Source organism: Canis aureus, chromosome 21, assembly GCF_053574225.1.
Source record: "Canis aureus isolate CA01 chromosome 21, VMU_Caureus_v.1.0, whole genome shotgun sequence".
In the NCBI taxonomy this organism is placed as follows: Eukaryota; Metazoa; Chordata; class Mammalia; order Carnivora; family Canidae; genus Canis; species Canis aureus.
In genome coordinates, this window is record NC_135631.1 from 18,094,936 (window position 1) to 18,107,820 (window position 12,885).

The 12,885-nt window shown below is 36.6% G+C and overlaps 1 protein-coding gene and 1 pseudogene across 1 annotated transcript; both read right to left on the reverse strand.

Annotated features, from left to right (window-relative positions):
- Positions 1–4,385: 4,385 nt before the first annotated feature.
- LOC144293400 (olfactory receptor 5B2-like) lies at positions 4,386–5,333 on the reverse strand. The gene has a single exon (XM_077864488.1). The coding sequence runs from the start codon at positions 5,328–5,330 to the stop codon at positions 4,386–4,388; it is 945 nt and encodes a 314-aa protein (XP_077720614.1). The 5' UTR covers positions 5,331–5,333.
- Positions 5,334–10,060: 4,727 nt separating this feature from the next.
- LOC144293401 (olfactory receptor 5B2-like) lies at positions 10,061–11,004 on the reverse strand (annotated as a pseudogene).
- Between the last annotated feature and the right edge of the window lie 1,881 nt (positions 11,005–12,885).

Here is a 12,885-nt window from a genome sequence, read left to right on the forward strand (position 1 = left end):
CCACCACCCCTAGTTCATTTCCCAGAGTTAGGAGTCTTTCATGTTTTGTCTCCCTTTCTGATATTTCCCACTCATTTTTACTCCTTTCCCCATTATCCCCTTTCACTATTTTTTATATTCCCCAAATGAATGAGACCATACAAACTTTTTTTTTTATATGAAGTTCCATATTATTTTACACAGTGGCTGCACCAACTTACCTTCCCACTAACAATGTATGAGTGGTCCTTTTTCTCCATATTCTTGCCAATTCTTGTTATTTCATGTCTTTTTTATTTTAGTCATTATGACACGTGTCAGGTTATATTTCAGTGTGATTTTGGTTTTCTTTTTCCCAATGATGAGTGATATTGAAAATATTTTCATGTGTCTGTTGGCTATCTGTATGTCTTCTTTGGGAAAATGTCTATTCAAGTCTTCTGCCCATTTTCAAATCAAATTATTTGAAGTTTTTTTATGCCAGTATCATACTGTTTTGATTACTAGAATTTTGTAGTAAATTTTGAAATTTGGGATTGTGATACTTTCAGCTTTGTTTTTCTTTTCCAAAATTCTTTGACCATTTGGGGTCTTTTGTTGTTCCATACAAAGTTTACTATTTTGTTCTATATTTACTATTATTTGTTCTGTGAAAAATGCTTTTGGTATATTGATAGGAATTGCATTGAATCTGTAGATTATTTTGGGTAGTATGGATATTTTAACAATAGTTTTTTCAATCTATGAGCATGGAATATCTTTTCACTTGTTATTGTCATCTTCAATTTCTTTTATCAATGTTTTGCAGTTTTCATAGTACAGGTGTTTTACTTTCTTGGTTAAGTTTATTCCTAGGTAGTTTTAAAATGATTTTATTTATTTATTTTAGAGAAAGAGTGTGTGCATTGGGGGGCAGAGCAAGAGGGAGAAAAAGTCTAAGTAGACTCTGCACTGAGCACAGGGCCCAACACAGGGCTCAGTCTCACAACCCTGAGATCATGACCTGACCTGAAACCAAGAATCAGATGCTTAGCTGACTGCCCTAGCCAGGTGTCCCCCTAAATATTTTTTTTGGTGTAATTATAAATAGAATTAATTTCTTAATTTCTCTTTCTGCTACTTCATTATTAGTGTACAGAAATGCAATAAATTTCTGTGTATTAATTTTGTATTCTGCAACTTTATTGAATTCATTTATTACTTCTAATATTTTTAGTGGTGTCTTAAGGGTTTTCTATGTATAGTATCATGTCATCTACAAATAGTGACAGTTTAACTTCTTCTTTACCAATTTGGATGCCCTTTATTTCTTTTTCTTGTCTGATTACTGTGGCTAGAACTTCCAGAACTATGTTGAATACAAGTGGCAAGCATGACTCATTTTTTTAATTAGGACTCTTAGAAAAGTTATTCAACTAAAGAAATCAATGGGACTAGACTATAATTCAACTAATTATTCTAAATTATTTTATTAGACACTTCATAGATTCCATTTACCTCTGACAAATTTCTCACCATCATGAGTATGTGCCCACATGTCCATTTGGAGCATGTGCATGTGTTTCTGTCCATGGAATTCTTTGTGTTCCTGTTTAACATATATATTTGCATTGATATGTAGTAGAGGACATGCATGTGGAACAAATGAATAAATCAAAAGCCATTAGTAAGTATTTATAAGAACAGAATCCAAAACTTCTTATGAGTTCCCTGTGCCTTCATTGTCCAGGTATTGTATTTGTGGACATTTACTTTTTACTAGATAATAGATATTTAAAGGGATAAGGATATAATTTCAGGAATTAAGTGTAGAGTGGGACTTAAAATATGACTCACAGTATGGGTAAGTTCTGAGAGAACTGAAATTAGATTATTGCACAATCTCCAACATTAAAATCCCAATTCTAGAGACAACTTTAACTCTTACCCTTCTTGAATGCACTCTTGACTTTTTTTGTTCCTCAGACTTTTGAAAATAGAGTTCAGCATGGGAATAAATTTAGTGTAGAACATGAATGGGATTTTGTTTCAGTCCATGGAATGATGGACCTGGGCTGTAAGTTCATGAAAATGATTGTGGAGACTGCAGTGAAGTGGGAAGCACAAGTGGACACAGGTAGTTGTATAATATAGGAAGCCACACACTGTTGTGTAGTAGTCATAAGCCATTGATGCCAAGAGGAAATTTTCTAATGAGTCAAGGCTACAAAAGAACATCTGAGAAGCATACACATTGTATAGATGACCTTGTGCCCTATTAGGAACCCATCTGTCATTTTTGGGATAATTATTGAGAAGTCACAAAGGTCTATAATGGACAGGTTATTGAGGAAAATGTATGTGGGAGTATAGAGATAAGAGCCCAACAGGCTCAGCATGATTATCTCTGGTTCCCAATCAGAGCAATGAGATAGATGAGGGGGAATATAATAAAGAGTAAAACCTGAAGTTCTGTGCCATTGAAAGGAGAGAAAATGAGTGAAAATATCAGTGAGGGTGACAAAACATGAGAGACACCTCACTCTGGGAAATGAACAAGGGGTAGTGGAAAGGGAGGTGGGTGGGGGTTTGGGGTGACTGGGTGATGGGCACTTAGGGGGACACTTAGCGGGATGAGCACTGGGTGTTATGCTATATGTTGGCCAATTGAACTCCAATAAAAAAATTTTTTTAAAAGTTTTGTGCCATTGGTTAGTCCTAGCAGGATGAATTGATTTGCCTCTGCACTATTTTTTCATAGATACGATTTGAGAATTATGAGATTTTCTGTAGTGAAGGAAAGTAAAGGAACAGAATAGTTAGTAAAAAAAAAAGTTTGCAGAAATGAAAACATAGAATCATAATTTTTAGTATAGCAATAATTTGTTCTCCAAAACTCTCCAGATCTAAATCATGGGCATGACATTGCAATTTAAGGTATAATTTATCTATAAAGTAACAGATATTTTAAAAAATTTTAATTGTGGTAATAAATAGATTACTAACACCCAATAAGTGAAATATATATATGCAACAAAATATATACAATGTGTATATAATAAAACTACTAAATTCTGATGAATAAAATTTAAAAAAATCTCATAAATGAAGAGATATTCCATATTCAGGAATAGGGATACTCAATATTGTAAAAATATCAGTTCTTGCAACCTGACATATAGCTCTAATGTAATCAAAATCAAAATCTCAGCACACTAATTCTGAAGTTTATACAGAGATGCAAGAGACACAATATAGCTATCGCAATATAGAAGAAGAACAACATTGGAAAATTGATCCCATCTTACTTCAAGATTTTCTGTAAAGCTACAGTGATCAAGACAGTTGGTATTGGGGGAGAAAAAGACAAATAGTCAATGTAATGGACTAGAGAGCCCAGAAATAGACCTCTACTAATAAGGTCAATTGACCTTTGACAAAGGAACAAAAGGCAATCCAATGGAACAAAGATATTCTTTTCAACAAATGGTGCTGGAACAACTGGATATCCACATACAAAACTGAATCTAGAAACAGACCCTCTTATGCTCTTCACAAAAATCAAGTCAAAATAAGTCATAGACCAAAATGTAAAATGCAAAACTATAAAATTTCTAGAAGATAACATAGGAAAAATAGTTTGAATGACCCTGGGCATGAGGATAATAACTCAGTAGATCTAACATGTACAACACCAAGAGAGAACCCTAAGGTAAGCTATGGGATTTAGGTGATTCTTTTATCTTTTTGAAAACTATAATGTGAACATTATATATGTTGATTCTGCAAGATGAGTCAGTCAAGACAGAATATTAATTCATTTAGATCTTATCTCTATGTATCTCACAATAAAATGTGCCCCAAAAGTATAAACTCTCATTTAAAAGTACATGACTCTACTATTTAGAATCTTAAAACAATTATTCAATAAGAGAAATAATTATAATTAGGCATAACTTTGTATTTAATATCTCAATTAACTATTTAAATTATTTTTATTAAAAACTAGCCACACAACGTTTGCCTCTGACAAATTTCCCACTCCAGTGTGTATGTGCCTACATGGGGTACATGCATGTGTTTTGTTCATGGGCTTGTTTCAGCACCTGTTTAACATGTATGTTTTTGCATTAGTATGTAGCACAGAAAAAGTAAGTGAAACAAGTGAATAAATCAAATATCATTAGTCAAGTTTGACAAGTGGGTCCCCAGATTTCTAATGCTTCCTACTAGCCACCCTCATTCAGGTATTATATTTCTGAATAAGTTTTCTTTTAACCAGACAATAGATTTTTTAAGAGATTTTTGCCACAAATAGTAGCATAACTGTCTTCAGAAATTTAAATGCAATATGGGACTTAAAAAGTAACTCATTGCATGGGGAAAGTCTGAGTGAATTAAACAAGGTTATTATGCATACAGTAATGTTAGATTGCCAATCCTATTGAAAAAATTGCCTTTTCCACCACCTTCTTGAATGCACACTTGACCTCTTTGTTCCTCAGGCTATAGACCAGGGGATTCAGCATGGGGATGACCATAGAATAGAACACAGATGCGATTTTGTCTGTGTCCATGGAATGGCTGGAGCTGGGCTGTAAGTACATGAAGATGACTGTCCCATAGAAGATGGACACTGTAGTGAGGTGGGAAGCACAGGTGGATAAAGCTTTTTGATGCCCTTGAGCTGACTGCACCTTCAAGATGGTTATAAATATGAAAAGGTAGGAAATCAATATAACCAGAAGAGCAAAAAGGGCATTAAAACTTGACATAAAAACAAGAAACACCTCACTAATGTGTTTATCAGAACAAGAGAGAGCCATGACCGCTGGAACATCACAGAAAAAGTGATGGACTGGATTGGAATTACATAAAGACAGACTAAATATGTCCCCAACATGGAAGGAAGCATTCAGGAAACCACAGATGTAGGAGCCTATGGCCAGACGAGCACACACCCCTGTCGTCATGGTGGTGGTGTAATGGAGGGGTTTGCACACGGCCGCGTAGCGGTCATAGGCCATTGAGGCCAAGAGATAATTTTCCACAGTGGCAAAGGCTACAAAAAAGAACATCTGAGCAGCACATGCATTGTAGGAGATGACCTGGTCTCCCCTAAGTAACCCAGCCATGACCTTGGGAGTGACAGCTGTAGAGTAACCAAAGTCCACCAGAGACAGGTTACTGAGAAAAAAGTACATGGGAGTGTGGAGACGGGAGTCCAAGAGAATCAGCATCATCATGCCCAGGTTCCCAGCCAGAGTGATGAGGTAAATGAGAGTGAACATGATAAAGAGGGGGATCTGGAGCTCTGGGGCATTGGTTAGTCCCAGCAGGATGAACTGTGTCCCTTCTGTCCTATTATCCATCAGTGTTATTTGAGAATTATGAGATGTCCTGGAGCAATGATAAATAAAGGAGAAAAGTAACAATCAAAAAAGAAATTCTAGTGAAATTGAAATGTATAAATACCATGTACATTATTTCATTAATAATCTGTACTTCAAAATGATCCCTGTCTAATGTTAATGGCTTTACATGTAAACATGTGTGTGTTTGTATACAATGGATAGTGTTATTTTTATTTTACCATTAAAGGAATTAAGGTTTTGGGAAGTTCTGATATTTTACAATATATATTGCTAGTTTGGAGAAGATTCAAGTTTGAAACTCAGTTTTGACTTATTCAGAATCTGTGTGGTTTAAGCCCCCTGGCAGACAGCATATTTAAAGGTGTCAGAGAGGGATGCCTGGGTGACTCAGTGGTTGAGCCTGCTTCTTTCTCTGCCTCTCTCTGTATCTCATGAATAAATAAATAAATAAAATCCTTTTAAAAATAAATAAAGATGCCAGAGATAAAATGGGTATGATTATAGGGCAAAGGTTAGACTGCAGTTAAATCTTGATAATTCATTTTATTCCCTTTGTAGTTTAAAGAAGAACCACTTCACACTTACTTCCCCTTTCTTTCTTTTACCTCCAATGAGAGATCAATGGATAGAGAATAAAACGAAATTATTATGTACTCAAGTAGAGTGTCATCTACCTTATTTTTTATGGGGAATCAGCAGGATATTTCACAAGTATCATTAAAACACCTATTAATGGAAGTTTTGACACTTATTCTCCATCCTCACCTTACTATTTTAGAAAAAAATGCTCAAAACAGCTATTTCTCTTCTCAAACCGCTCATTGTATGTATGGCTCTCCCACTCCTTTTGCATGAATTACATTTTTCACTAACAGTGTCTATGGAACATAGTGGCTTACCTTGCTCCTTAAGAAGGGTCAGTCAGTCCTGAATAGTGAGTGTGAAATGAGAAATTTCCATGAAATAACCCATAAATAACATAAAGAAGCTATATCTTAGGTAGTGGTCAAAAGGATCCAAGTTCTCTAAGGCAGGAGAAGATGGATGAAAACACACTAGCAAGGACCCAGGAACTTGGGCCCAAGCTCCAAATCTACCATTAATTCCTACTGTGCCCTTGGAGAAGTCACTGACTTTCTCCTTATTTGTAAGATAAACATAGTAAAAATACTTCTTCCGCGTATTTTACAGAATCATGTCTGTACATAGCAAATAAGGAAGTCTACAAAATAACTCAGTTAAGGGATACCATTTTTGAAGCCACTTAACACCTTTATCTTGAAGTGAGTTCCTTGGCCATGGTTGCAGGCTCACAGCAATTCTTCAGGTACAGAGAAGGCCCAAGTGCAATGACAACTACTAACAACCAGATGGATGTATGATGATCATGGAGCCCAGTGTGCAATATAGTCTCTCTAACATGATGTGATGAGGACAGTTTTCACTATTTCAGAGGCTAATATAAGGGCACCCACAGTGAGTTACAGAGATATGGGGCTCAGGGGATGCTCCCTCAAGAGCATCTACAGCTCCTCAACCCACCTTTCTACAGAAGAAGCAATTAAAGTACCTATGGGAACCTAGCTACATGTATTGAGTGGACATGATCACTTGTTGGTGTTTCTTTTTTCTCCTAAATGTGTGACTTAGCTACTATTCAGCCTACACAGGATCATATGGGAGCATTCTGCACTGTCTTTGAAATTTCTGTAATTCTAAAATAATAAAATTAAATAATTAGGGGCACCTGGGTGGCACAGTTGGTTGAGCGACTGACTTGATTTTGGCTCAGGTTGTGACCTCAGGGTCATAGGTTTGAGTCCTGCTTCAGGCTCTGTGCTCAGTGTGAGTCTGCTTGAGAATCCTTCTCCTTATGCCTCTCCCATTCACGCTTTCTCTCTCATTCTCAAGTAAATAAATAAAATATTTAAAAGGATAAAATTAAATAATTAAATTTCAAGAAGAGAAGCATCACTATAAAGACAGAGGGAGTCTTTTGATACATCACAGTGTTCCACAAATAGTAGCATGACGACCATCTTAGTACATTCAAGCAAAATCTTACAAATAATAAGATGTCAAAGTCTATAATTAGAGAAAGACAAAAAAAGTTGGGCCATGAGTGCACATTCCCAGAGGTAGCTTTAGGATAGAATTGGGATCCCTGAGGAGTAAATTAAATGCATAAAGATTGTGCATTGCTTTGGGATTTTGAAAGCATGTTGTGTTTATTACTGACAGATATTTTCTGGTTTATATTCTATATGGACATTTTGAATCATTTCAGTTGGGCATATAATCAGTGTGTATGAAGTAATTTTCCAAATTAAATCAGACAGCAAACTGATTTAATATAATTAAATCAGACAGCAAACATTAATATAATTTCATATTAATGTATTTCTACAATTTACTAACTAGCACTTATCTGATGTTTACTTGGCAGTTTACAAGCTATTACTCCTGAGTGATATTAAAGGATTTGAGGATACCCAGCTGTTGAGATTTCCAGGAAATCAAGCCAAAAGTGAAGAGTGAAGGCACTGAGTGAGAACATAGATCACGGTATTTCAGCAAAGCAGAAAACAAGCTATAACTCTGGAAATGCTCTAGAAGTATGTCTAGACTGTTACTTCAAGGAATAAACTATAATCATCAAAGACTCAAAGATTTCACATATGGCACAACTGGACTCAACTTTCTTCATTCATTTGATTATTATTTATTGAGAATCTACAATGAATCACATACTCATTTAGGTATTGGTGATCACGTGGTGAATAAAACATGTGATCACACAGTTAAGTTTACTTAACTGTGTGATCACATACTTAACACACAGTTAAGGTTACTGTTCTTACGGTGTTACATTCTAGTTAGGAAGAGATAGTTAGATATCAAGGCAATAGGCAAATAAATATACAATTGGTGAGTGTTATAAGGACTACAAAGAAAAATACAGGGTGAGAAGTTGGTGGATGTGGGAAAGAGAAAGGGACTATTTGTTAAATTTTTAATTTAAATTTAATTAACATGTAGTGTGTTACTAATTTCAGGGGTAGGATTTAGTAATTCATCAGTTACATATAATACCCAGTGCTATCACATCATGTGCTCTCCTTAATGGCCTTCCCCCAGTTACCCCATTCCTCCACCACCCTCCAGCAACCCTTAGTTTGTTTTCTATGATTAAGAGTCTCTTATGGATTGCCTCCCTCTCTGTTTTTATCATATTTTTTCTTTCCCTTCCCCTATGTTCACCTGTTTTGTTTCTTAAATTGACTATTTTAAAAAAGTGGTCAGAGAAGGCCTCTGTTATAGGGTAACATTTAAGGAGACCATGAAGGGAGTAAGGGAAGACTCCATTTAGAGGGAACAGCAAATACAAAGACCCTGAGAGGGAAGCATACTTGAGTTGTCGAGACATAGCAAGGAAATCAATGTGAATGAAGCAGGGGAGAAACCTGAGGGAAAGATAAGAGATGACCTAATACCGCTAAAGTACAAAAAAAAAAAAAAGGGGGGGGGAAGCATTAACCATTTCAAAGCATTTTCTTTTTCTTTTTTTTTTTAAGTTCTAACATTATCTGAGGGGTTTTCTTTTTTTAAATTTTAAAAAGAAAGAGAGAGAGGCAGAGACACAGGCAGAGGGAGAAGCAGGCTCCCTGCAGGGAGCCTGACAAGGGACTCAATCCCAGGACTCCAGGATCACAATGCCCTGAGCCAAAGGCAGCACTAAACCGCTGAGCCACCTGGGATGCCTTCAAAGCATTTTCAAATGGAAAAATGTGCATTATTGATATTCTCTGTGCATTTTTAAAACATTACGAAAGTTTGAGGTTACATAATAATAGAAAATGCTTTTGTTTTCCTCCTTCTTTTTTGTATTCTAGACCCTTTGTCCTTTTGAAAATTGTACTGTGAACATGCTTCTACAAAATGACTCAGTTGAGACAAAACTATAACTCTGTTTAGGGGTGCCTGGGTGGCTCACTCAGTTAAGTGTCTGACTCATGGTTTCGACTCAGGTCATGATCCTGGGTCATGGGATCCAGCCCCAAGTCGGGATCCCTGCTCAGTGTGGAGTCTGTTTCTCCCTCTCCCTCTGTCCCTTCCCCTGCCTGTGCTCTCTCTCTTTCTGAAATAAACAAAATCTTTAAAAATAAATAAATAAATAAATAAGGCAGTAAAGCATACACTTTTATTTAGAATTACCTTTTTCTTAAAAGAAAAACTACAGATATTCAGCTGAAGAAACAAATAATATTGGACATAAATTTATATTCTAACCTCAAAATTATTTTAAATCATTTCATTAAAAATTGCCTAAAATTTTCTTACCTCTAACAAATTTACCACTGCCATGTGCCTGTGCCCTCCTATCCACAGAGAACACTTGTATGTGTCTCTGTTCATGGACCTGTTTGTCCCACTAATCTACATGTATGTTTGCATAGGCAAGTGATAGAGGAAAAGCATGTAGAACAAGTGAATAAATCAAATACCATTCATAAGTTTTTTGAGAAGCAAGACCCATGCTTTTTATGGCTTGCCTTGAGCCACATTAGTTCAAGTATTATATTTTTGAACATATTTTGTTTTTATAAGACAGCAGATTTTTCAAGTGTTGAGTATATAACTTCAGGAATGAAATGTAGTGTAAGGCTTAAAATGTGAATGGGATGACATGAGAGAAATGAAACTAGATTATTAGGCATAATATAATATTAAAATCCCAATACTAGAGATGATTTTGCCTTCTCTGAAAATTTCTTGAAAGCACTCTTGACCTCTTTATTTCTCAGGCCGTAGACCACAGGGTTCAGCATGGAGATGACCATGGTGTAGAACACGGATGCTATTTTGTCTGTGTCCATGGAATGGCTGGAGCTGGGCTGTAAGTACATGAAGATAATTGTCCCATAGAATATGGAGACTGCAGTGAGGTGAGAAGCACAGGTGGACAAAGCCTTTTGGAGCTCTTGAGGTGATTGCATCCTTAATATGGTTATAAATATGAATAGGTAAGATATGATTATAACCAGAAGAGCAAAAAAGACATTAAAACTTGACACATACACAAGAGCCACCTCACTAATGCATTTATCAGAGCAAGAGAGAGCCATGACTGCTGGAATATCACAGAAAAAGTGATGGACCAGGTTGGAATTACAGAAAGAAAGACTGAATGTGTTTCCAACATGAATGGAAGCATTCAGAAAACCACAGGTGTAGCAGCCTATGGCCAAACGAGCACACACACCTGTCGTCATGGTGGTGGTGTAATGGAGGGGTTTGCACACTGCTATGTAGCGGTCATAAGCCATTGAAGATAAGAGGTAACTTTCCACTGTTGCAAAGGCTGCAAAAGAGAACATTTGAGCAGCACATGCACTGCAGGAGATGACCTGGTCTCCTCTAAGTAACCCAGCCATGACCTTGGGAGTGACAGCTGTAAAGTAACCAAAGTCCACCAGAGACAGGTTACTGAGGAAAAAGTACATGGGAGTGTGGAGACGGGAGTCCAGAAGGATCAGGATGGTCATCTCCAGGTTCCTAAAACACTGATGAGGTAAACAAGGGTGAACACAATAAAAATTGAAATCTGAAGTTCTGGGGTACCAGTCAGACCCACCAGGATGAAATCCATCACTTCTGTATTATTCTCCATGGGAATTGCTAAATTCTCTGTTGTAACGAGAAAGTAAGGAACATTTGGTAAACAAAAAATAGATTGCCATGAAATTTAAATATATATATAACCTGTTTACTTCACCTTTTCGTTATGGCAATAATTTATTCTTCATGATTCTCTGACATACAGAATAGATTTGAACAAAATATTTAATAGATAAATGATCTACAGGTTACACACTGTTGAAACTAAAATATCCTTACAAGTCACACAGCCAACTTCTTACTTGTGCAAAAGAAAACATTTGCAGAAAGAGGTGATGGTTTATCCAAGGTCACATGCATTTCCCAAATCAGATCATCTGAGTCTATTGACAGTTTACATTTATACAGTGCTCTTTTCAAGTATTCACTTATGTTTTGATATGATTAATCCTCTCATCAAACCCACAAATGAGAGTTTGTGCAAGTTTACACAAGTATTAACAGACAGAGTCAAGCTCTGGGCCCAGATAATATGATTTCCTAGACCTATGTTCTTAACTGAAATTATTGGGCTTATTTTAACTGAGTTCAACATGTATTCATTGTTCCATTAGACCAAAGTCAATGCATGTAGGTCCATAGTAGACTAGCTAAGATTATGTATATGTATATCTTACATATATATGATTTATATATATATATGATTTTAAAAAAATGTTTATTTATTGGACAAAGAGAGAGGGAGAGCACAAGCAGAAAGAATGGTAGGCAGAGGGAGAGGAAGAAGTAGGCTCCCCATGGAGCAGGGACCCCAATGTGGGGCTCAATTCCAGGACCCTGAGATCATGACCTGAGCAGAAGCAGACACTTAACCTACTTAGCCATGCAGGCACCCAAAAGGGATTATTATAAAAGTTAAATGAGATAATGCATTTTTTTGTGGAAGTTCCTCAAAGAGTTAAAAATAGAAGTGCCCTACCACCCAACAATTGCACTGCTGGGGATTTACCCCAAAGATACTGATACAGTGAAACGCCAGAACACCTGTCCCCGGTGTTTATAGCAGCAATGTCCACAATAGCCAAACTATGGAAGGAGCCTCGGTGTCCATTGAAAGATGAATAGATAAAGAAGATGTGGTCTATGCATTCTCTTACACCATACACAAAGGTAAACTCAAAATTGATGAAAGATTTAAGTGTGAGACAAGAATCCATCCATCAAAATCCTAGAGGAGAACACAGGCAACACCCTTATGGAACTTGGCCACAGCCACTTCTTACAAGATACATCCATGAAGGCAAGAGAAACAAAAGCAAAAATGAATTATTGGGGCTTCATCAAGATAAAAAGCTTCTGCATAGCAAAAGAAACAGACAACAAAACTAAAAGAAAACCTACAGAATGGGAGAAGATATTTGCAAATGACATATCAGATAAAGGGCTAGTATCCAATATCTATAAAGAACTTCTTAAACTCAACAGCAAAGAAACAAACAATCCAATCATGAAATGGGCAAAAGACATGAACAGAAATCTCACAAAAGAAGACATAGACATGGCCAACAAGCACATGAGAAAATGCTCTGCATCACTGGCCATCAGGGAAATACAAATCAAAACAACAATGAGATACTACCTCACACCAGTGAGAATGGGGAAAATTAGCAAGACAGGAAACCACAAATGTTGGAGAGGATGTGGAGAAAGATGAACCCTCTTGCACTGTTGGTGAGAATGTGCACTGGTGCAGCCACTCTGGAAAACTGTGTGAAGGTTCCTCAAAGAGTTAAAAATAGATCTGCCCTAGGACCCAGTAGTTGCACTGCTAGAGATTAACCCCAAAGATACAGATGCAGTGAAATGCTGGGACACCTGAACCCCAATGTTTATAGCAGCAATGTACACAATAGCAAAACTGTAGAAGGAGCCT

Coding starts and splice junctions, on each gene's coding strand:
- LOC144293400 (XM_077864488.1), bottom strand. CDS start 5,330: ATGGATAATAGGACAGAAGGGACACAGTTCATCCTGCTGGGACTAACC.